The sequence below is a fragment of the Erithacus rubecula genome (genome assembly GCF_903797595.1).
Source record: "Erithacus rubecula genome assembly, chromosome: 17".
Lineage (NCBI taxonomy): Eukaryota > Metazoa > Chordata > Aves > Passeriformes > Muscicapidae > Erithacus > Erithacus rubecula.
Genome location: NC_136669.1, coordinates 5,231,151 through 5,257,483, shown reverse-complemented (window position 1 = coordinate 5,257,483; position 26,333 = coordinate 5,231,151). Strand labels below are relative to the sequence as shown.

Genomic DNA, 26,333 nt, shown 5'->3' with positions numbered 1-26,333 from the left:
CCAAGAGGCATTTCTTCTCTATTTCCCTGTCTACCCTACAGTTCATGCATTAATTGTAATTTCCCCAAAAATAATTTCTAACTTGATATTACCAATCAGATCTACTGCAGAAAGCTGATTTTTGGAGGTTTGGAACACATTTCCATCTCTTTCCTTCTCCAGGGGGTTTTACATAGATGGCAGCATAGGAATTTGCTGTACTGCTGGAATTCACTGAATTCATCTTTCAAACCTTTGTAGCAATATGATATTGCAAAAAATCCAAATGAAAGCTAAATGGTTCACCCTTTGTTTGGCAGGACCTATACAACATCTACCAGCGGCCTGAAAAAAAATCTTTTAAATTATTGTATCTAGAGCTGAGTCACAATCATGGCAATGCAGTTTTACTTTGATTTTCACAGATTTATCAATGAGTCCAATATTTGTTATTTGATTATTCATACCAAATTCAGGATGACAGTTCATAGGTTTTAGTTAAGCATGTAGAGATGCTTTCCACAGGAGCTTTTATTTTCTCCTCATTGGCACAACGTGATGAATCTGAGTTATATCATTACCTCACACAGCACAGATATCCCAGAATACAATAAAACAAAAATGGGCTTTTATCTTAATTGTCCTCAGCAGAATTCTATAAGTCTTAATTCATTTATTCAGTTAAAAGACTATTGAGAATATTTTTTTGATTAATTCCTTCAGTCTAAACCTCTTTGGAATAAAATAAGCATATTCCCTCCTAACTCCATGAAGACACTTCATTGGAATTCTGAGGTAAATTGCAATGGGGCTAAACAGGTCATGAAACATCCAAAATTATATTAGTGCAAATGACAGCAGTGCATGGTACTATTTATTTGAAAATCCTATTTCAAATCAAGGTTCACATTCTTGGCTCTGTGTGGGCAGGAATACTTAATGACTGTGTTTCCTTGGAACTGTGTTTTTCAAATTAGATTATAAATTTGCCCCCAAATGTTTAGGCCATATGTCTCAAGTCACCCACAGACACAGGCTACTGTGAATACTTGTATTTTGAGAATTATTGCATTGTGCCAAATACATTAATTTTAAAAATTAGGTGGCTAGAATCGTTCATATTCCCAGCAATTTATGTGCACGATCTGCCACTGTTTTTTTTTTCCCTCTAATTAAAATAAGGGTTTTGTATCTCTTTACTGAATTGATATTAATGAAAAGGAGTTCTAATCCATGCCAGGTGGAGTGACACGCCTCCCTCTAATGCAGCTGGTAATTAAACCCCTGAAATTTATACTTGTTATTTTGAATGCTCTTCAGCTATTTCTCTGCCACAGACACTGTTGTGTGTTCACTTATGGTACGTGCTTCAAAACCCACCATGGATCCTAAAGCTGTGAGAGAGTTATCCAAACAAAACAGCCAAAAAAACCCAACAAAACAAGGCTAAGTTTCAGTACCTGTAACCAAAACACTCCAACTCCAAACATTCAAACTCTACAGAACTAAGAACAAAATCTGCACAGCTTTGCTAACTGGAAAATAAACTATAATTCTGGTTTCACATTTGAAAGTGAAGGGGGATTGGGGTGGGAGGCACATTGCTCTGCAGTGACAGATCTTGTGAAGGGTGTTCCCTGTCTCCGTGACAGTCACTCCTTCTGCAGCACAAAACCCAAACAGAAATTGTCTTTGAAAAGCAAAGAGAGTTTCTGCACAGTTATATCAGACCAAGCTATACCTACACAACATCAATTGCCAGCTTTGTGCAAAAACAGTGTTGGGATGGCTGGGAACAAAGGGAAGGTGATGGTTTCCAGAGGAGCAGGAGGTCTGGAGAAGCTAAATATTAACCATATACCACTGAGATCAAAATAACCCTGAAAAACAAACACTTCAGGAAAATAGAAACCATAACAAGCCAGTGACAGTGTGCAGACATTACAGTCAGTGTTCCAAACCAAAGTCACTGCTGACACTGCTGCACTATTCTGTATGTATGGAACTAGAGAGCACAGCAGCAGTGGAATATCCAAGGGCTCAGATTCTTCTCTGTTCTGCTTCTGTGGGCAATCATTTGCACGTTGTCCATAAAAGTAAATAGAGACAAAAATTTAAAAGACAGCAAGACCTGGGATATATCTGGGAGTTAAGATGCTCTGTTCACAACAAACCTGGCCTGTATTTGGCTTTTGCAGCTTTGAGCTGTGGCAGGACACAGACCTGTGCTTTGGAACAATGAGACCCTCTCAGTGGCAGATTGCAGTGACATCAGCCAAAATTATTTGATCTATCACAGAGCAAGCAGTGGTTCACAGGACCCTGTGGTGCTCTCAGGGATTGTGTGCATGCTTTCCAAAGAACTACTGTTGATTTTGGCTGAGCCTTCGACCAATTTCAGTGAATTAATTCTAAAATGATGGCACATCTACCCCATCCCTATACAACTGCAAAGCATCCTTGGTAGAAAGGACTTGAAGACCTTCCAAACTCCTCCATGACACAAGAAAGATGATGGAATGAGATGACTGTTAAGGTCCCTTCCAATTGAAACAATTCCATGATTCTCCTGGCACTGAATGAGCTGTCTCTTCTTTTAGGGACTTGTCCCAGTCAATGCAGCTCACTGCAGGACCCAAGTGCACGTGTTCTGCCACCTCTATGCTGTCTGTGCTGTAAATACAGCTCTAGGACCTTTGCATCATGTTCCCAGACTGGGACTTCACTAATTTCTCATCAACAAAGCCACTGGGAAACAAGGAGCAGAAGGGTAACATCTGTGGGCAAAAGACCAGGGAAGGAAAAGAAGAAAAACAGGCAGTTACTGGCCTGTAGTTATAGAAGGCAAGGAGAGAAGAGTGAAAATAAAAGGAAGGTGGTGATAAAGTAGAGGAGGAGCATGAGTGCAGGATTGTGGATTTTCTTGCCCATTTGTTACAAAAACATCACAAGTCTTTGCTTGAAAAGAGCTATTTTAAAGACAGCAGTCCTGGGCATGACTTTGGATTTCTGCTAGCGTTAGAAACCTGCACTTTTCTTAAGAGTTGTCAAGATCATCAGTTCTGGGACCTCCACATCTGAGAAGTTATGCACTCCAGCCTGCAAAGCAAAAGGCTTGGATGTGATCTGAAGCTCAAGTTTCCCCTCAGCTCTCCGTGTGGCAAAACAAACTGCTGCTCTCCAGATAATCAGAAATCAGAACTGTTTCACATTCAGTTATGCAGTGCTAATTTCCACATGTCACAAAAAGTGATGCTCTTAATTTTTTCATCAGGAATCAATTGTTCAGCTTGGATTTCCAGCTCCTAGGGTGATAGAGATTAGAAAGTATTGCCAAGGTGACCGATTTCCATTTAACCTCATCTTTCCATCAACTCCTAAAGAGGCATTAGCAATGTCCCTGAATAACCTTGCAGACTGAGAGCCATGGAGGAGCTGGTGTACAGCATGATAAAACTGGGAAGTGGCAATTCCCAGTGCCCAGGTTTTAACCCAGGAAGTCAGATATTTGGATTGCACTCAAGCCTCCTCAACCACCCACCTCAAGGAAGGGTGTAAAATGATAATCTAGAGAAAGAAGAGAAAATAGATGAGCTCACAGAGAAGTAAGACAGTTGTTTCTCTTGACATCCAAGTTTGTTCCTTTGACAGACCATCAGTTCCTTGAGTTATCACCCTCTGGATCTTTGAGGTGAAATTGGGGCTCTGAATGCACCAAGAAATCCATGAAACTGGAGAAAAAGCCACGGGAAGGAACAAACTGATGAGGAATGAGCTGCTGTGCCTCAAATCTGGCTGGCAACACTAGAGGTGGAACTAAGACTTTCCTGTAAAATAATCCCTCCACCTCAGCCTTCTTTGTCATTCCCGTGCAAACACCCGAGTGTAAAACCCCTTCGTGCAGCCTGGCTCTCGTTTAGCAAACTGCAGCAGCATTTTGTCAGCAGCTCTGGGGAGATGTGAGTCTGAGGGAAGAATTAAGAACACCAAGAGGCTGAGAAGGGTTTGACTTACTGTTCTCAGAGAGCTCCACCACGTAGTAGAGCACGGGGCTGTTGCCGTCGAAGGGGCGCACCCAGGAGAGCATCACGCTGCGGCTGTAGGAGGAGTTCAGGGTGGCCACCAGGTTCTGGGGGGAGTGAGGCAGCTCACTGTGGAGCAAAAGGGGAGAAAAAACAATAAAGCAGCACAGAAAAATTAATCTGCATTTCACTCAGCTCCAGTTGTACAGGCTGGAGGCATCGGCCCCGTGCGATGATGGATACAAAACCACCGGCAGCTATTGTACAATTAAATAAATGAAAGGCATCTTGGAATTCCTCACAGTTTTATCCTGTTTGGGGGGGAAAAAGAAATTATGCTGAAAGTCCCAAGGCTGATGCTTAGAACAGCTAATGGACATGTCGCTAAATGTGGAAAAATGCCAATTTTCATCCTGTTTTTGATTGAGCAAGTTGGTCAATAAATTTCCTCTCTCACTTTTTCTCCCTTCTTACAATGATGTCCTTCAATGTGACAGCAGTGATACGTATAAACAGTAAAACACATGGGAGATATGATTTAACATGGAATTTTTCATACTCAAGGAAGCAGAAGACATTGACACTATCCACACAGAGCAACTAATCAAAATTACCATATGTATTCTTAGGCTACAGAACAGCTTGATTTACTTATGGATTCAGGCTTATCCTGTCATGGGTAGAATCCCTCCTCCCTATAATAAGAATTTTTTTGGAAGCACCCAACCAGAAAATGTAGTGAAAATGCCTGCAGAAACCCCATGGAAATACAACATAAAACATTTCAAAAACAAAAATAAAAATAAAACAGCAGCTCAACTAAAATGTGTAATTTCTACACATAAAGGAAATTTGTGGAAAAACATTTCATTTGTACCCATTGGCTGAAAGTGGGAGTTGCATGGTGAAGTGAGAACACTAAATTCTGCTGCAATCTTTAAATGCTGATGTGATTTAAGAGATAAAAGCCTTTCAGCATTATACTTAAGCATGATTTTTGCTCCTTATCATCCTGGTTCCTAAGGAGAAGGAGGATTTTGGAGTGAAGGAAAAGCAAGGAGGGCCAGTTTTTACCCATTCAATCTGCCCTCCTCCCCAGGAAGGCTGAGGGTGACCCTTGCACAGCTCAGGCCAGAGCAGAAAGCCATGAGGGCACTCACATGCTTAAATTAAAAACACACTAATTCCTGCTTGTGATGTATTTTGTCACTGAAAGCTCAGAGTTATTTAAAAACCGCAACTCCTCAGCCACTCTCAAAAGTAAATACAGCCTCTGGCTCCAAGCCAGAACAATAAATATGTCCTGGATTTCTGCTTCTACTGGAAGATTGGGGAACATATGGAGAGCCAGACAATAGTTTTATTATTTTCTGTTAGAGCCGTGAATGCTTTTGTTTACGTGCTTCTGATGGATACACACTGTGGAGTTAGCACCACAAAAAAAAAAAAAAAAAAATTGTTGGAAGAGCCAAAGAGTGGCAAGAAAAACATACAGCAATGAGGCACCAGAAGCAGAAGGCACTTCCCTGCCCACCTCTCTCCAGGCAAGAGGGGTTGATATTTCCTAAGGCTAAACCTGAGACTCAAAGCCTTGTCTCATCTCATTTGGCTTTAAACTCAGAACCAAATTAGCAGCACGGTGACCCCAGGCTCTTTCTGTAGTAAACATGGAATGACACCTCAGGGTGTGATTCAGATCTCAACTTCATTAAATCCCTTGCTTGAGATGTCTTGATGGTGAGGAGTTTAACTTGACTGTTCTCACTCCTATCTGGGCATGCACTGGCAGCTCAGACACGGCCACTTTGGGGCTAAAACAAACACCAGGCACAGCAAGGAGCATGTGTGTGCTCAAAGGGAGCAGATTTTGATCACAGCACTGTGAAATTTTGGATAAACAAGTTTAGGGAAGAGAGGGACTTGGAAACAAAGCAGGAGGGCAGCTGACCTGGGAGACAGAGTGTGGCTGTCACTGGAAAGTGTGGGGGTGTAAGATATGGCCATTTACCCAGGGACTACAGGAGTGTGCTGCTTAATTTTGAATGAAACATTAAATTATAATAAACATTAAACCTCCACCACAATTTATCATTATGTCCTAGGCAAGCTGGTTGGAAAAGTTTTTGTGATTAAGCTGGCAAAGGTAATTACTGAAGGGAAGAGTGAAACGTCTTGTTGCTGCATGGCTCACAGAAGTCCCAGCCCCCAGTTCATTTATCACCAGTCCCTGTGGGGAACAGCTCAGAGAGGGGCTGTGGCTCCAGCTCCTCCTGGAAGGTGATGGCAACAGGAGCAGTGTGGGAGGAATGGCTGAGGGGCAGCTCACAGCAGATTATCCTCATGTATTTGCTGTTTTGGGCAGCAAATGAGTACTCCTGGTATATATTGTGGGTATTGTAAAAGTGTGTGTTTGCTGCTCCTGATGTCCTATACATTAGTAGGGCTCAACGAACAGCTCCCCTGAAGACAGAGACTACACAATCAAGAAAGACTTAAAGCTTTTTCCAAGTGCACAAGACTCTGAAGACTTTTGAAGAGGAGATACACCTTTTTCCCTATTTTTTAAATCACAAACTGAGTTAAAACTTGGGGTCTTGTTTGCTTAGGATTTGGGTTTAGTAGATTATTCTCTCAGATTGACAAGGACAATCAGCAGCAGCACGAGGGAAATGGGCACGTTCTGTTCTGACAGAGATTGAGTAGCATGAGCTGCTGCCTCCATCTAGGACACCCCATCCACAAATATCACAAATATTGGGTTTGTCTTTACCCAAACGTGTCCCTGCTCAGCAGCAACAGATGGTGCTCACAGACATAAACCCCACGAGGCACACAGAACAAGTGCCTAAGAAACACACCTGGACAGAAATAAATATTTAAAGCTACAAAGACATTTCAGCACAGGAGGGTACCTCTCTAATTGTAGTATGCAAAAACAGAGATTAATAAGTAGTAATTTCTACTTTAGCATGCACTTACATTTTGTCTCCTTCTCATTTACTACCACATACCCTGTGGAAGGGATGATAAATGAGACCTGTACCACCATCATGAATATTCACATTCCCCAAAGAGACTGTTGCTTCTATTTTTCCTTTAAGAGGATTATTTTTCCTTGCTTCTAACACCCAGGAAATTATTGCAGAGAATTCTAATTTCAACCCTTTCCCAGGGTGAGGAAGACCTCAACCTAGAACTGGTCAGCACCAAGAAAGTGGATGAGGTTTAGAACAATAACACCCAGAGCACTGAAGAAACCTTAACCAGACACACAAAGTGTAATTCCATCATTATCTTTCTTTTGGTCATTGAAGCCCCAACAGGAAATATATGGAAATTTTTCAATATAGAGTATCTTAAAGCCTCATTTTTCTAATACTGAAGAGTTGCATGGAAGCAAGTTTCCCATAACTTATTTTATGTGATAGCAAAATATGTGCATGAATACTTTAAAATCTGTAATTGATAGATAAGCCCAGGGTTAATGGCATTGCCACCAAGGTGACCTGAGGGAACTCTGACAAAGCAGTTAAAATAGTGCATTTGCAAGAAAAGAACATGAAGTCATTGTGACAATCTGGGAGAGAAATATTAGCCAGTTGCACATGATACATGCTCAAAACAGAAACCCTAATGTTTTGAGTCAGCTCATCACTGCCAGAGGGCAGTTGAAAAATTCACTCAGCAAACACATAGAGCGTTTTATAAAATTAGCTAAAAGCAGAGTATTTGCTGAGAAAAATAAACCAGACACAGTTTGGAGAGACTTCTGAGAAAAATGGTCCAACAGCAGGTAATGAGAGAGACTGTGACTGAAGAGGGGATTACTAAAAGGCACAGGAGATTAACCAAGTTTTCTTGTCACTTTCTGAAAAAGCCTGCTCCAATTTCCTGAAGGATTCCCTGCTCAGGTCCAGCAGGCAGGAGCTGCTCAGGAGCAGGGGCTCATCTGCCAGGGCTGATAACAGACTCAGCTCCCCAAAGTTCATCAGGGTTTAAATTAACACACGGGGCAACTGTTGCTCAGGACTTGGCAGCTTCTGTGGCAGAAGAATCCTCTCCAATTTATAAAGGCAGGAAGAATTTGTGTGAGGCAGCCCTGAGTTTTGAGGTTTTGTCTCTCACTGGTCTGTAACAAGGGCGATTTTTGGAATTAAAGGGTTGCCGAGTTCCAGAGTGCACAGATTTATTTCCCATTTCAATCTGCTCAGATCTGGAGATGACTTGGGAAAGGGGTTTGAATGTTATGCCTTCCTTTTGCTGAAAGCACCTGTGTTCCTGCTATATCTTCACTGACAAACAGGCACAATGGCATTTATTTCCAAATGCATTTCTGGGCGATATTTCTCCTTTGAGTATCAAGTGCACTCAGACTCAGCAGTGAACCTTGATTCTTGGATGACATCTCAATAGAGAGCTTGGAAAAATAAATAGAAGCCTTCTTTTCAGTGAGGAAGGAATAATATGTTTTCAAGTTCGACATTCCTTCTGCTTTCTCTCCCTGGAGATGGGCTATTGGAACCAAGGGATGTGGGATCTGTATAAAGTTACATTTGTAATGGGAGGTCATTTTTATCTCTTACCCTGCATTGGTCATACCAGTTTTAATTTTAGCAGTAATTCTTTTTGTGGGATATATTGGGAAGAAATTGGAAGAAGCAGCAATTATAAATACTCCAGCAAAAAGTGTATCCAAATTCATGGATAGATGGCTGACAAAGGCAATACTGTGTATTCCTGGCAACCCACTGGGGTTTATGATAAGTGGTTAGCTCCCCTCTCCTGCTTTTGAAGAAGACAGAACAATAATAGCTCTTTCTCTGATGAAAGGGAACTGAAAGAAGATGAACTTGCTGCCAGGAATAAATTGCCTATTTTTGTATTACATTGTCCTTCCCATATTTTTGCATAGAAAAAGAGCCCAAAAGATTTTACTATATGTTGTGACATAACAGAGGCTTGTACAGGGCTTTGATTCTCCAACAATGCAGCATTACCATACTTTGCAGTCACATTCAAACAACAAAGAGATCCTCTAGCATGGGCTGCAGACAGGCTGATATTGAGCAGTGGGTGTCATCAGGCACAGATAGTGGTAATTCTGCATATTTTATACATCCTCAGAATCCTCAGGATACTTTGAGCTGGAATCAGCACAGTTTCCCATCAGGTGAGTGATGCATGGTGATAACTCAGCTTATGCAGCTTTAGGAACAAGCCTTTTTTCCTCTGTATGTATTTCAGGGTGGTGTTTACAGGACTATGAAAGTAAGCTAAATGGAACTGGGATGTTTCATAACATGCAATTACTCTCAGGATCAAACCCTGTGACTTGCAGGGATGCAAGAGAAGCGGGGGGCTCATCACCAAATGTTTCTGATATGCAATTGAGAAACTCTACTAGGGGAAAAACAGTCAGTGTAAAATTAAAATCTATCTCTTGCAGAATAGAAACATCACTCGCAAATGTTTTACCTCATGCAAATCAAATCAAGTGATGTACATGGAGAATAAACACATTTAGAGGGAAGACAAATGAATGAATAGAGTATCTTGACTAGCAATTAGTTTCTGTGCCCAACTACCATCAGTGCAAAATTGATGAGCAAGGTAACCTTTGGCTGCACTTTAGCAAGTTCTTCATTAGTTTTCTGGCTTTCCTTTGCAAATATTTTATTTCTTCTTTCATGCTGAGGAAGATGATCCATCCTGCCTGCAGCACCAATGTACCTGTGCTGTGCTATCAGTGCAGGTTCTTCCAGCAAGGAACATCACCTTTCTCCCCAGGCCTGACTTCCAGCAAGGGGAGGCAAAGGAAGACTGAGTTTTTTCCTCTTTTCAGAGATTTGAAAACTGGACCACTCAGAGATTAAATAACCTGAAGGTCGATGGTTTTCAATGGAATCAGTTGGAACAGAAATCAGTAACAAACTTATTTGTGCCTTTGAAAATTCCTCTTGATGGGCACAGAGGTGGAGGAGGAACATTCTGGTACCTGGAGGGGGAAAAAGGTGGGGAGAAATTTGGAGTTGATAGGCAAGGCTGTGTGAGACCCAGTATTATCCATGACTGCTCCAGTGTGTAACTGGTTGAGGGGCCTCCTCTGAACATTTGTCTGACATTAGTGCTGCTCAGGCACTGAAGTGTAAGTGCTCATTGATGGGAACGTGCATGCCCTGTTTGCTAATGCTCTGCACGAGGGAATTATCCAGGAGAACAGGGAATGTTATAGATCTGTCATTCCTATACAAGCTGGAATTTAATTTAAGCTTTACTTCAGACGTTTTCTTTCCACATATTTTCTTCTTCATTTCACTCCTGTTGTATCGTGTATCTCTCCTCCTCGCAGATCTGTGCTGCTGAGCCAAACGACAATGATGAAAGCTGCAAGGAAATGCAATGTTCTCTGGCAATATTGCACTACCTGCAGCCCTGCTTTGAAATGAAATGTCACAATTCAAGGTATTATTGAGTGACTTATCAGTTACTTGACTCCTCTGAAAGAGTGGGTCTGATAGATTCCTTTAATTCCTCCAGGAAAAACAGGAGATGGGCGATCAGCAACAGAACATCAAAGGAAGTAGAGATGCAGGATTAAGAGGCAGTTCCAGTGCATGGAGAGCCAGCCAACACAGCTGGAACAGCTGGGGTGCCTCAGCAGTGCACACAGGATGAGCCTCTCCCAACCAACTTCTAGCCCAGCTTTTATGGACCATAAAAGAAACTCCTCAGTGGTCAATGGGGAACTGCAAGTAAATCCAATTCCCTGTGCTGTACTGGGCTGCACAGGGCAGCTTTTGCTATTCAGCATTAGGAAACCACCCTGCTACTGAAGTGTTTAGCACATATTTATAGCTTTGTTTCAAAGTCCAAGCTTTAACATTCTTTTCAGTCTTTGTGATTTTCTGCCCTCCATTCAAAAACCGCCTCAGAGAACAGTGAGCGTGGTTATGTAGCAGCAATATATTCTGAATTGTCTTCTGCTCTTGGATTCTAACCAGCAGTAAAAATGCACTCTGGGAGGAGAGCTGAGGAGTGCTTAATTAGAAAAAGAATGTATGACCGCTCTTGGAAAATGGGCATCTGATGGAGCCTTGGCACTGTCAGAATGATGCTGTGTCAAACAGCCCTCTGCACAGCAAATCTCAGAGGTGAACTCATTACACTGCCAGCCACACAACTGCCATCTTCTCAGAGACATCAGGCATGACCAGCAGAAACAGATGAAATTTTAGTTAAATTAAAGCATGTGGCACTACTCGAGTAAATAAATAAGTAAGTAAATAAAACATAAAACATTACCTCCTTTTTTTCATTTGATCTGCTCCACACATGTACCAAACCCACAGCTGTTGCTTTTAGTGATAAAAATAAAATGGAAGTGCACTTCACCCCAGTGAAATGACAGAAATAGAAAATATGGAACCATGTAATGACATTTTTATAATCCTTTTCCAGAACTGAATGGCACTTTAAACATTTTCTTGTTTTTATTTTTAAAGATCCATAGGAATAAAGAAAGTCATACACAAAAATACTTCTTTTCCTGAAAAATGATGTATAAAGAGAATGGAAGAGTAAGCAATGCCCATCCAGGGACCAGCTATTCTGATAAATGTTTAACAGAGAAAAAATAGTAAAAGGAAGAAAACATTTTCTTGTTTTCAAACCTTGGCATCAGAGCACAGCACCTGGGCTTTATGGGAAAGCCCTACAGCATGGGGTGATAGAAGGATCTAGGTTAAAGGGGCTTTAGGAGGTCTCTGGTCCAAATTCCTGCTCAAAGCAGACTCAGCCATGAGATCAGAGCATTGCAAAGCAATTTCATTAGCAATGAACCAGCCTTAATTTCCCTTAAAAAAATAAATAAATAAAAACCACAACAACAACAAAAAAATCAGAGCTGCTGACTCTCCACAACACCTAGAATTAAATGCTGTAAAAAATCCCTGAGGGTGTCTGAAGGGCAGTGGGGTGACAGTGAAGTTGGAGCACTCACATCACTTCCAGCCGAGCCGTCCTGGAGTCGTTTCCCCCGGAAGAAACGACCTCACAGGTGTAATCCCCGATGTCACCCGACCACGTCTGGCTGATCAGGAGCGTCCCATCCTTCTCTACCGTGACCCTGGAACTGCTGGATGGATTTATTACAGCACTGTCCTTCTTCCAGAGGTACCTGAGTATGACAATGCTTTGGTTATTGATTACTCGTAAGAACGGCAGAATAGATTCATTTTCATTCTGCTGGAAGGGATCAGCTCCTGTCATCACGTGTTAAAAATGACAGGCCCCTGCAGCTACTCTCAAGAGCAGTGCCTTTTACAAATTCAAGTTTTAGATCGAGTGATCAGAATGAAAAATGTAATTCCATGCGAGATATTGTGTGTTTTACAAGGAAAAGATGGAGTACTCATAAATGTCCAAGCTCTTAAGTTCACCCCCACCAGAACATTAACTCTGCAGTTAATGGTGGGTGTTGGCCAACGCTCTGTAACATTGGACTGCCAGGATCTTGGAGGTTTGCTAGAGCTCACTTATCAAAACCACACCTCCCAAGATGTCACAGAGGTGGGGAGAGCCCATAGACTCACAATTTCCCACCTCTCACTGAAATTTTTATACCCATATTTCTCTTTCCAAAATTCTTTCAGCAGGTCGCCCTTCAAGCACTCTCCAAGCTCTTCCTTGCATTTTATTTCATTTATGTTGCTTTTAGACTACATTAATTTTCATGGCAAATTTATTTTCAAGTTTTGAGCTTCCTCTAAATGCTCTAATTCAAATTTTAATAGCCCAGACAAGTTCTGGTTTTCTTTACACAGTTAGAACAGACTATAAGCCCAAGTTATTGAGTTGTTTCCAAAAACATGGGCATCTCTGGTGTGGTTTTTATGCAGCCCAGAGTAAACACTTCTGAAATCCTATTCCTTCTCTTTGGCTTTTACTCTCATTAAGTATCAGCCTCTGACAAGTTGGTTTTATTGATAGTGTATTAACCTTGACAGTAAAATCATGGAAGGCTATATTGAAGTCATGAAGTGGAACATAGCTCATTGTAAATAATACATAAGGCTGAAATGGAAGATGGGATTTATATGATTAATGATACCATGTACAACCTTATAATGCAGTAATCAGGGGTCGGGTGTGAAAATCTGGGGTCCTGAAACTTTCCACCTGAAGTTATTCATGCAGCTTAGAAAATGAAGTTGGGATAAGCCACAGAAAGGAGAAGTGACACCACAGACCTGATGGGAATCCTGGGGTCGTGGGTGGCCTGGCAGCTCAGGGTGGCTGTGGTCCCCTTGATCACCGTGCTGTCCTCGGGAGGCTGCACAATGGACGTGCGGTCTGAAAGGAGCACAAGGCACAGCTCAGGTGGATTAGAGCCTTTGGCAGTGGCTATTCACTCACACAGCAGCCACTGAGCCTTTGTCAGCCAGAGCAGGGCTCTGCTGTGCAGCTCCCCTCCCTCTACAGATGCTGACACAGGGGATGCTGACAAGGGGTGCTGACGGGCACAGCAGCACAGGGCACGGGTTGAGCCCAGATCAGAGGGATGGTAAAGCTCTCTGAACTCTCCTTTGGCTTGTGCAAGTGTCTGTGGCAACTCCCTGAAGTCTTAACGAGTGTGTGGAAGCAAACACTGGGTCAGGAAATGAGGAACGCTGTTTAGAGTGGCAAAAAACCAAATCAGAGCAAGGAAAAGCTGTGTAAAGAAAAACACACTTGAAAAATACCAAGAAAGAGGTAAACTTCAGCAGCACCTTACAACTTCATCAACTCCAGGACAGTGGAGGAGCTCTTAGAAGAAAAATCTTCCATATAAGAAAGATATGTTGTTTACTCAAATGTTTCAGAACATCCTTACTCAAACCCCTCCTGGAGGCTCAGAACACAATAATTGCTGTAACTACAGCAACCAGATACGGTGTGAAAGATCCCCATTATGTGTCACACACAGGAGCAGCACAGAGAGCATCAGCTGAGGCAGGGAGACAACCAGGATAATGTTAATAAGTCCCAAATCCCTACAGAGATCATCAATCAGCATCTACTGTGATATCTCATACATGCACAAGAAGGGACAGCAAAATCAAAAGCTGCCCCTAAATACTATGGAGTTTTTATCATTACTCCTGATGTACCTAAGTAAGGCTTCTGGCTTTATAATGTTGCTACACAAACATTAGGATATATTCACTTTTCTTCCCCTCACACAGTACCATGAACAGGAACAATCTTTAATAAGAACCATTTGAGAATTAATAGGTAGGATCTCTTTTACTTGATCCATACACCTGGATATCATTCAATTTACACTGTCCTGATATTTCTACCAAGTCTATATTGTTAATAAGACAAACACAATAGCCACATGACACAAATTACAGTTACTGCCAGAAATGTTTCCAGGTATTCCCAAGTTCAAAAGGAAAAATGTGGCTGATTTAGCTTGCAGAGTTTGGGGATTAATAAATGCCAAATATGCATCACACATCAGCAGTAAAATTAGTACTTCAAGTGTTGGAGAGGAAAGAAGGCCACAACATTTCTGTATTAATTCTCATCATCTTCATGATTTTCAGTTGCTCTTAGTCCCTGCTCAGGGATCATTATTTTGTACCTTGACTAGTAAAAACCATGTTACACTTCAATTGAACTCACTTAGGAGTAACACAGGTGAAACCTCTTGGATCACTCACTTCCCCAACAGAAGAAATAAAAAATAAAGAGATCAAGGAAAAATGGTGAATGACAAAACCATTTCATAGGATGCCCTGTCCTACACCAGTCCATAGTGTGAGGGATTAGCTAAAATCTGCTGCATTTTGATTTGGCTTCCAACAGCACCCAGAGCCACAAAGAATACAAAAGTGTGAGGAAAATCCTATCTGTTGTGACTGTGCCACAGCCTCAGTACCAGCACAGACAGGTCTGTACTGCCTGCAGACTCCTGGAGGCAGAAACCTGCAAACAGCCAAATCTACAAGTTAAAAACTCAGAGTTGCAATGTGAGACGCCAAAGCAAAACCTGAGCAAAACTGTAATTGTGATTGAAGCTCTATTTAAATACACTTCCTTTCACAAAATAGAGATTTATATGCATAATTCCCCAAACAAAAGGGGTATTTGTGATAGGCTTCCTAAAATAGACACATTATTCCTATTAAATCATACAAGTTACTCTATTAATGAGAAAAGCATAATTACTTATGAAAATTTCCTGAGCGTACAACAAAAACTGATTAATACTTGATTAAAGTTAGACTTTAAACAAAGCATTATCCTTACTCCACACTGTCAGCATCACAAAAGCATTCAGAGCTCCTTCAGAGTTGGCTGCACAGCAAGTGTAATTGCCAGCATCCTGCAGGAACACGGGTGTTATCTGGAGCCCTCCAGACTCGAGGAGAACGAAGCGAGGAATCTGCACCGAGCCACTGGCTAAGATCTGCTCTCCTGAAACACACAGGGGAAGCAGCATGGTCAGTGTCAGCAAGGGTCAGGGATTGCAATTCCAGATTTTCAAAATTTTTCATCCCACCCATTGGTTCATGATAGCCCCACAGTGAACCTGCTGCTCATGGGGTCGGGGGAAGTGGGAGAGAGGCACTGAATGGATCTGCAGGATCTCAAAAATGGGCAGGAAAATGTGGATTACAGCTCTTCTACATTTTTATAAGTTGCTACCTTTCTTCCAGGAGATGGCTGGTCGTGGAGCCCCTGAAACTTCACAGGTCAGCACTGCAGTCATCCCCTCGGTGACCGTGGTGTCCTCTGGGGGCTGGATAAAGGCTGGTTTGATGTCTAGAAAAAAAAAATCCAAACCAACTCAATGGCTCACCTCTCAGAAAGATCCTTTAACTATTACTGAGGATGATTTTACATCCACTTTTATAGAGCTGATCATGGAGAAGGACATGACAATAAGACATGAAAACCTTTCAGCAGTGACTGTAACCTTTTCTTATTCATCTCCCAGGAATTGCCTAATCCTGTTTATTACCTACACAGAAAATAAAAATCTATCAGTGCTTGTACCTGTACAAGTAAGACAGGTTAAAGAAAAAGGAAGATAAAGCTCAAAATGGGTGTTTGGGGGGAACTCAAGAAATCTAGATAAACAAAACTATTTTCCTTCATCTTCATAATAGAGTTCTTTAAGATGAAAAGCAACTTGAGAAAGGCATTAACTTTGAAACTTAAATGTCAGCCAAAAGAATTTAGAACCTGAGCCTTATCCAAGACATTTTCTAAGTTTCTTTCTCTCTTATTTTCCCCCAGTTGCATTTTATTGCAGTTTTTTTCCTGCAGTTTCCTAGATCTATATTGAACTGGGACTGATTTATTTTCTGAGGCCAGTAGGAATTCTGGTCAGTATGTGCAAAGTGCTCTTGGGCTAAAAATCAGCTTCCTGAAGGGAAGTTTAATATTACAGAAATGACTGTTAATAATCACTGTTAAAAGAGACTACTAGGATTTGTAATTCTTCCACAGAGAAGCATGCACTTCATTAACAAAACCATTTAATCTGACTTCTTGGCCAAAAAAGACATTTAACTTGAACTTTCTTTCTTTTCCTTGACCAAATGCAGTTGCAGACAAAGGCAAATAAAACGATAGCATGCACAATCATGGAGCAGTAACTCAAGTTCAGAACGGAATCACATTAGAGTGGAAACATAAAGGAAAGATAAAAGTATTTCACAATTAATTTTTTTCTTTTGCTTTTTGCTGAGTGAAATAGAGGAGTTGACCTCTCCTGATGCCACGGAGAGCTTTTCCACAGGATTCAGCAGACTGTGCTGAGTCCACAGGGGCATTTTGTGGTTCCTTACAGCCGGGGCAGCCACCCTTGCCGAGAAACCAGAGTCGCGTGTGTTGAACTAAATTAGGAGAAACACAGTGGGGTCAGCAGTAGGGATGACCCCCCTGCAGCCCCCCTGACTCACTGGTGACATCCAGGTGGGTGTGGGTGTGGACCTGCCCCGCGGGGTTGCTGGCGAAGCACTGGAAGACGCCGGCGTCCTGCGGGCGCAGCGCGTGCACGCGCAGGGCCCCGCTCAGCAGCACCTTGTACCGCGGGTTCTGCAGCCTGCCCAGGGGCACCGAGTCCTTGTACCACTCCAGCGTGGGGATGGGAACCCCTGCTCAAACAGGAAGAAGTCAGTCAGACTTTGCAGAGCACGTTTTAGGTCACATCACTGTTTTCCCGCCTTCCTACGTCAATTATTATTATTTTTTTTCTGAGCCGCTTTAGATAAATGGAGGCTGCATCTCACATTATCAATGGCAATGATACACTGTAGGACATGAGGGAATAGAACCAGCAAATACTAAGGGGGAATGTTGAGAAAACGTGTTATCAAATTACTTTCTTCACCCAATCACATTTCATGCTACTACAAAATAAGATTTGCAGCAATTTCATGTTGAAAGCCAGAATCGTGTTCCTTAAACAGCAGCAGTGTGGCAACACAGCCAGTCTGTAAGACTGTTCCATCCCAAATAAGATTCCTCTGTGCTTCTGTAGCTAAGATAGCTGAAATACAAAGGAAATGGCAAATTACACATGAAAAATGAAGTGCTCACATGGCTGTACTTGAGTCCCAATTTAGGAGCTTAGTTTGAGCCAATGTACAAACAACATATTGCCAACAATAGGATAGCTTTAAATTATTATTATTTTTATTCATTCTCAAGCTTCACCTGCTATTTGAAAAAAGCAGGCATAAAAAGAAATAAAATTCCTAGCCTAGATAAAACTTACAGTCCCATTTACTCCTGTTTTCTTTCATGTGCATGTTCCACAAACTCTGACACAGTTATTTCACACATATTTTTGTTGCTGTCATGTCCCCGTCAGCTGGGATGAAGTGGCTGTAAATTTATTATACACAACTAGTGTAGGATTCTCTTTTCCTCAAGAGATATCAGGGGCCTAGAACAGTCTTAGACAGCTGTTCTCATCCCACTGCTCATATCAGATAATGTTTTATCTTTACATCCCAGAAATCCCTACTGCATCAAATCCTGGGGGTTCTGTGCAGAGATCAGAAGTGAGGCAGCTATTTTATTACATGATTGGATAATCATTGAGTAATTTAGATTGGAAAAGACCTCCAAGATCATCATCACCTTCCTGGGTGCCTCTTTCCAATACCTGACAGCCCTTCCTGTGAAGAAATGCTTCCTCATGTCCAGCCTGACCCTCCCCTGGCACAGCTTCACACCATTTCCTCTCATCCTCTCATCCTGTTTCTCCCTGGGAGCAGAGCCTGACCCCCATCTCACCCAACCTCCTGTCAGGGAGTTGTGGAGAACAAGGAGATCCCCCGATGCTCCTTTTCTCCAGGCTGAGCCCCCCCAGCTCCCTCAGCCACTCCTCACAGGATTTACACTCCAGATCCTTCTGTTCCTGTCCCTGGAAATGCTCCAGCCCCTCAATGTCCTTCCAGAGCTGGGCACAGCACCTGGGATGTTTTGAACACTTTTCATTTAAAACTCAGACCCACACAATCTCTTGTGATAAGGTAAGAGATCACAAACTGAGATTCATGGGTGAGTGAAATTTGCCCAAACAGAGAAGAAGTGTCACTGAAGCATGGAGGATGGGATGTCACTGATGAATTGAGCATCTGCAGACAATGAATTTCACTGCAATGCTGGCAGTCACTTGATGTTCTGAGAGCTGAAGTGCCATGGGAAGATCTATATAATCATCATTATCATTTTAAAACTCCCAAAGTTAAATACTACTGTGTTATGCTTCCATTCACATCTTGTCTCAGTGTATTTATTCTCTTTATACAGACAAAAGCTGTATTAACTCTGGAAAGAATGTACAAACAATGTATGGAAATGACTGAAAAACAACATCCAATTGTTGTTGTTACTTTTATAAACACGTATCATTTACTTCAATCACCTCTGATGCTTTTGTTCTGCTGATAAAATAAAATGCACTCATAATGCAGATAATCATCTCAGGAAGAAACCCACTATGTAGAAGTGCATTGTCTGATAGAGAATAGATGTGATATAGGAGCTTGCAATAGGCATAATTTAAATTTCATACAACAGCCCCTATACAGAATTAGCGTAAATTTCAATGTTCACAATTCTCGGTGAGAGTGTTATTCATCCCTTGAAAATCCTCCTGGGCAAATACAAATTATCACTGAGTAATGAAGAAACAGATGATGCAAAATGGAATAGTTCTCCTGATGCTGAAAAGCCTGGAAATGATTTCAAGTTTAAATAATAGCAACTCCATTTTCCCACACATTAGACTTGATAGGCACCAAGGAAATAATGAAATCCTGCATTCAGAACACTCAAACCCTTAACACTGGTGTCATTCCATAAATCCCATTCTACTAACAGTATTGGCAAACCTTCTAATCCTATAATCACTGTGAGATACACCTTCCTATCACCAACTCAGCTGACAAACTGAATATTACCATCTCTATTTCTCTACTTTTCAGTTACGGGTATCTTCCTGCACTCAAAGTTATGAGTCTGAATAAAAGGATCTTATCTGAGCACTCTGATACCTGTCAGCAGCATTCATTTGGGCTTTAGTGATCTTCCCAGAGAGATTTGTCTTCCAAGTTGCACACACATTCTCTTCTAATTTTGCCTCCTGTTTGGCTGTAAAAATGGTTAAACCCAGCTTTTCTTCTCTTCTTCTACCCACCCCACAACTTTTCCTCTCCACACAACCCCTAAAGGAATTTTGCTTCTTTTCTTCTCTAAACAGCTTCTGGTAAAAAAATTATGAAGAGAAGAAAACACTTTAAAGACCTTTTGCACTCTACCTTTCCAAGCAGTATTGGCTGTTTGACCCTGCTGCTTCAGAGGTGAGAGTGGCCTAAAAGACTGGCCATAAAAAATAAAATAATAAATAAATAAAGTAACCTTATTTCTCGATTGCATGCAGCTCTATTCATTTTTCACAGACAACTTAATCTAGTGTCAGGGGGGAGAAGGGAAGGCAGGAAATGGAGATGCTGGTTCTGTCTTTGCCACTTCTTCTGTAACCTTGGGCAAATAACTTATGGAACCTGAGGTTCAGCTCCTCCATCTGTGAAACAGCTGCTTGACTCTCTGCCAAATTTAACTTAAGAACCTCGATGAAAGGCTCAGAATATTCACTGTATCATCTTTGTTATTTATTTTTTACTGCCTCCTCTAGATCCCACTGAGCTGCTGGGGAATCCCAAAGCTTCTCCTCCATCTACTTCTCTAAACAGGTAGAACTGAAGTCCAATTAACTGCACTCCCCAGACACCACCACCACTGCCTGCAGCTCAGAACTTTCCACAGGCAAATAAGAAAAAACATTTAAAGGAAACCCATTGAACATTCAGGCAGCATCAGCCACTGCAGAAGATAAACAGCAGAGCCTGGTTCCTGTGGCCTGATACCCTGAAACTCCATTACAGGGAGCTGGGGCTGCAAGTTGCAATTTTATTTACAGTTAATCTCTGCTTATACTGTGAAATTAATCTGTCTCTCACACATCCATAGTGCACAAAGTCTTGGCAAATGGGCTCTGTGCACAGGACCTGATGGGGCTGGGGGAAGCACAAAGTGTTTTCCATTTGTAGCAAAGGTAGAAGGCAGCTCTGCATTTTCCCCAGTGCTTCCTTCTCCCAGCTCAGAGCAGGGAGGCAAAAATCTTTATTTACCCTCTTTTTAAGTGCTGGCAATTGCCAGATTTCTGTAATAATGGATCCAAATTCCTCTATGTTTAATTCTAGTACCTGCCCCTTGTATGTGCTACAGATACTCCACAAAAAAATCCACAAGAAAACAGGTTTTCATGCTCCTGCACCACATTCAGCAGAAAAACAGATGTGCACTACAAATGTTGAATAGAAATAATTAATTTTGTCTAATAAAGGTTCCCATATCCCCACTGAGAATGGTTATGAGTGCCCCATTAACCCCCTTGGGAGCTAAACTGCTCAAAGCAAGAGCGAGGGTAGAAGGAAGAGTTGAAGTCAACCTCAGGTCTCCCTGATTCCTCCAGGTTTTTGGTTGGATTGTCTTTTTTTTAATTTATTTTTTTTTAATTCATGAAAAAAATTGAGACAGCAGATGGGTTTCTGGGGAAACTCCACTGACAGCAGGTCCTGCTGTGTTTTGCTCAAAAAGCTATTAATGAACAAGAAGACATTGTCTCTTATCATCTGATAGCTTCATTTCCATAAGAGCTTTTTGTAAGAGATCTCATCACAGGCTTCTGAAATTGCAAATCAACCAGAACACCCTTAACACACACACTTGCTTGTCACACAGTTTGCAAAGATTCCTTTTAGAAAAGCAATGCTGACTCTTTCCTACATAAAACACGGGAAAAAAATGCTTAAATCATAGTGGCAATAACACAATCACGCAGTAAAAATGTCTTTATTGGCTCTGATTTGGAGGAAGACACCACACAAATAAAGCTGTTATTTAGGTCTGGGTGCTTTTTTAATCAGGGATGTGATCTTTTTCCCTTAGGACCTCATGGCATTTTATGTGTGTTGCTTCTGAAACTCAGCACTAGGGAAAGTGAGACAACAAAATACTCAGTCCCTCACCAGAGCCACGAAGAAATTTGGTGAATTTGAGACATCTGCTCTAAACACATGATGACAATGTCTCCTACCTCACCAAAGTGCTGAAATAGGTGGGATTGCATTTCTGTGGAACTCAGCTTGAAACATGATTTTAGTCAGGTGGAATTCTAGATCTTTGAAGTCTTTTATATTAATAAACCACCTACCAATTAAAAACTGCCAGTAATATTCCTCCTGCAGATTTCATAACTACATTCAGATGTCAGAGTTGCTGACATTTCTATTCACTATTAAAGTTGCCTAAGTTTTAGAAGAAAGGGACTGTTGAAAATAAGGACTGTTTGCATTGCAAATGATGGGTTCCATATCCATGCTCTCCCCTCAGCCCATCTTCTGGCTCAAGATATTTCAATCTCTTCTCTAGTGACAGCTCTAGGATCCCACAGCAACAGGAGCAGGACTTGTGCTCCCCACAAGCAGCATTATTCCAAATTAAACTAAATTACAAAAACCACCCAATTCTACAAGGGGAAAGGCCACCACATTTGCTTGTATATATGACCTGTGATAATCAGCAAGGCAACAGAGAATTCTGAATATTAAAAGCTTACAAAGATGGTTTATATGAGATAATTTCTTCAAGACTGGACATACACATGCCATCAGTCCAGGCTGGAACACTTTTGCACTCACCCATGGCCTGGCACAGGATGTCCACGTCCTTCTCCACCTCAGCCAAAATCACATTTGGGGGTTCAGCCGTGAAATAGGGAGGTTCTTGGGGAGAGCAAACAAAAGTCAACAGGCAAAGCCACAGCAAAGTGAAAAAACAGGTACAATTAAAAATATTCATCACAGAATCCCTCCCCAGGTGTGTTTGATATAGGGGGGCACAAACAGATAGGTTTGTCCACGTTTGTCTCTATTTGGAGATCGGGGTTTTGGGTAATAAAAGCACCATTAAAAAAAAAAAAAAAGCCTGACAATTTTTGCTATGCTGAGTAAGAATTCCAGAGTCGAGTCAATGAAGATAAAGATTTAGGGGTCTGCACTGCAAATTAATACTCAGAGCAGGGGCTACTTTTCATTTTATAGGACTGAATCATGGAACATGTTAATTTTTTGCTTAGAAAAGCCCTCCCGAGAGGTTTATAAAGGTTTATATTTACAATGTAGCATTTTATAGGATAGTTTGCTTCAGTATCTAGACTGCATTTCACCTCAGCAAGGCATGAAGCATGTCAAATAAAGTGCCATAGCATGTCACAGAGTCAATATCAGAGGACAAGTGCAGCATAATTAAAAGAAATTCCTCTCAACTGTTTTATTTCGTGAAAGCAAACAGATTTAATGCTTTAATTGAAGTTATAGTAATAATCATAAAAATCCCCACTTTATCATTAGGGCTAAAGAAAAGATATTAGATGTTTAATTAAACAAAGACCAGACTGCAGAAATTGCAGAGTATGCTGGCATGTAACTCTTTCTTCTATGCAGCATAAAATTAAAGAGCATCATGTCAAAGTCCCAGAGGCACTAAGGTTGCAGTCATTATCATGGTAACTAAAGACTGTCATAGTTTGTTCAAAGCAATTATCATCTGAGTACAGCTTTTAGAAGGATTTTACTTGATTAGAAATACAGTTCTCTTGCAGCATAACCAAACTCACTGGTAAGTTTTAGAAAAATACAGAAAAAGCAATGTAAGTAGCTCGTGAAACTGAGTTATTTGTATTTCCATTTTAAGGAAATTGAGTATGTTTTAAAATATGTAGGAGGCTGCAAGATCCAAGGTCATCTGAGCTGACCTGCTCTCAAATCTCTTCACCAAACACGACAGGAAAAAAGGACTTGTGGTTATATTATTGCTAGGGCATCAGCATTTTAGTAGATAAAATCAAAATCATATAAATATATCCTGCAAAATCTTGTTGCTACCTGCAGTACAGCAAGTGTGGCTGTCATTGCACAGGGGTGACATCAGGAGGCACCAGGTTAGAACAAAACCTCCCCTTTCCCAGCAGATCTTCCCTCTCACTACAATAAAATACTTGCTTGGGTGTACAGAACTGGGGTCTTGTCTGAGCACCAATGGATATTACAATTCTGTATTCATTCCAAATAAAGCCAATCAATATTAGTCTTCAGCATGCAGGGGAGGAGGGGAGGTTGCAAACAGCCTGCAATAGTTGTTTACCCAGCAAAACCAATAAAAACAAGCTACCTGATTTATTATATTCTAATAATATACACGTGTTAACATTATTGATCCTCACTGCCTAAATATAAAGCTATTAATAAACATGCATAATAAGCTGTGATTTATTGCATATGATCTCATGCGTTAATCTCAACAACAAATTGAAAAGCTGAACATTTAATTGAAATTCACTGATGGCACACACTTTGACATGTTTGATCAGCTAAGTTGCTGAGTCCTCTGCAATTCATCTAAGTCCATGTTTTCACTCTGAGCACTCTCCTTCCTCTCACTTCATCCTCCAAGCCCTGCCTGGTGTTTTCCTTGTGCTCCATTACTCTGGATGTTAACTTTTGAATTCCCAAACTTTCAGCCCAGTCTCCTTATCTTTGTGTCCTGCCTGTGGCCACACATCCGTGTCTCAAAATAAAATTTGAATATTTCATTCTTTTGAAATTTGATGTGATTGTGGGGTGGGGACAAAGCAGGGCCAGGAAAGCATCCAGACAATATTCACCAATCCAGACACTCCCTTTTAAGTTTGGGTTTCCTCTTTGAATGCCTCTCCACTCACTGAAGTTTATCCTTTCCTTAGGGAGGTCCTGACTGCACCTCTCCTTTCACAAAGGATTCTGCCCTTAACAGGACAATCTCTAAACTTGGCAACCTTCAGCCACTCTCAAACTTCCTCCTGGATCAGCAACATGCTCACACACCAGTGATAAATTTGCAGATTTATCTTCACTGTGGGCCTGCAGTCCAGCTCCAAAGCATTTAATGTGGTCCCAAAGATGCTGCTGGTTCCATGACCTCTGTTTATGTGCTGCTGCTGCTGCACAGCTCCTGCAGTTACACCTGGCATATTTACACAGTTGTCTTTCCCAGTGTCCCTCCCAAAATCCTAACCTGCAAACTGTGCTCCTTCCCTTAAATCCCACACAGGCTGTTTGTCACCCTCAAAGAAGCTTCTGACATTAAGAGATGCTTAGGGTATCAAGCAATGAATTATGTGACAAAGAACCTGAAGTCAGTGACAACTGTCACTTAGCAAACGGGATGTGATGTTATAAAAAGAAGACTCACATCAGTTTTTCTGAAAGAAGCAGAAGCAGACAAGACAGAAAAAGAGCAGGAGCAGCAGAAAGATGCAATCTAAGTGCCACAGGCAGATCCCAGAGGGCTTTTGGTGCCAACAGATTTGATTTCTGGTCTTGAAGCCCAGACTCACCTTTTCCCCCAGACTAAAGCCTGCTGAACTCTGTTCTCACAGCCACTCCAGCAGCTGGAAGCACTTCCAAAAGCTGCACCTGACACAGAGACCACAGCTGCCACAGACAAGTCAGATCCTATTCTTGAAAGACAAGCACTGATACAGAAAACCTTCCAGAAGCAACTCTGCAATTTATGGCCTGAGTAAAGACTGAGACCAGCCTGGGAGGGATGACAGACAAGGGATTTCTGGAAGATCCAGAATAGCACATGGGCAACAGTGCTGTAGTAAAGTCTAAAATTAGCCTTGGTGGTGCAAGGAATGAGGGAATTCCAGGAATGTTGGTGTAAGGGTACCCTAAGGGTTTCTGAATCAAATAAAAACCTCAGAATGGCTGGGGCTGGAAGTGACCCCTGGGGATCATCCACACCAATGCCACTGCTAAAGCTGGTCCATCCAGGGCAGGCTTGTATTTTTACCATCTCCAAAGGATCACATTTCACAACCTCTGGAAAGCCTTTTCCAGTGCTGTCACCCTCCAAAGTAAAGAAGTTTGAACTTTCCATGCAACTGTGCAGGTTTTCCAAATCCATTCACCAGCAGCATGGATGCTCTGAAGCTCCTGTGGAGCCAACAGAACTCAGACTGTGGAGGTGACAGCTCCAGTTACAGGTGCTGGGCAAATGAAACCTCAGCTCCTCACTTTCCAGAGGTGTCAGATGCATCATCTGCACGTCAGGTTTTGTGCCCAAGGGCCTGAATGCCCAGCATTAACTGCAAGGGAGAAATTCAGAATAACCGAATTTGGGCTGTACAGCACCTGGTGAATGACTGTCAGAAAGAGGCCATAAAAATGCAGCACTGTTTATAGGGGTCAGATGGCATTCTGAGGGGGCATTCTGGCTGGCTCTACACATGACTCCACTGCATATTTATAAGGCTTGGTTTGAACCACACAGTATGAATGTAACATTTATTGTTGCAGGCAATAATCATGTGTTGAAATTTAATATGTGTGGTGAAATTATAATGTCTTCCAAAGACTATAACATGCCAATCCCCACTCATGGCCATTTTTACGAATGACAGTAATTTGCTGGTATCAGGTCAAACATATAAATTTTTTGGAAATTATAGAATCACAATAGTTAGAATAGGAAAGGACCCATTAGTCTGAGTTCACCCTGCTGGCACTGTGGCAATGAGAGGGGTCACAGCCCACACCAGGCTGAAAGAAACAGATCCTGCATTGTTCAGATATTGTATTGTGTTTGACTGATCTTCACTAAAATGTCAAGCACAGGCAAGGGGGGGGGAGGGGAAGAGTATTTGAATATAAATGT

At 41.6% G+C, this 26,333-nt stretch overlaps 1 protein-coding gene across 6 annotated transcripts in view; it reads right to left on the bottom strand.

The window, feature by feature from the left end:
• The window catches only part of SDK1 (sidekick cell adhesion molecule 1), a 384,435-nt gene that overhangs the window by 125,155 nt on the left and 232,947 nt on the right, over window positions 1-26,333 (bottom strand). For all 6 annotated transcript variants that reach the window (XM_079320405.1, XM_079320404.1, XM_079320403.1 and 3 more), the window contains 7 exons: window positions 22,274-22,357; window positions 16,958-17,152; window positions 15,696-15,812; window positions 15,297-15,464; window positions 13,250-13,352; window positions 12,001-12,177; window positions 3,994-4,130 (listed from right to left, as the gene is read on the bottom strand). In XM_079320405.1, the coding sequence (XP_079176531.1) occupies window positions 3,994-4,130; window positions 12,001-12,177; window positions 13,250-13,352; window positions 15,297-15,464; window positions 15,696-15,812; window positions 16,958-17,152; window positions 22,274-22,357 (981 nt within the window). The remainder of the gene's footprint in view (window positions 1-3,993; window positions 4,131-12,000; window positions 12,178-13,249; window positions 13,353-15,296; window positions 15,465-15,695; window positions 15,813-16,957; window positions 17,153-22,273; window positions 22,358-26,333) is intronic.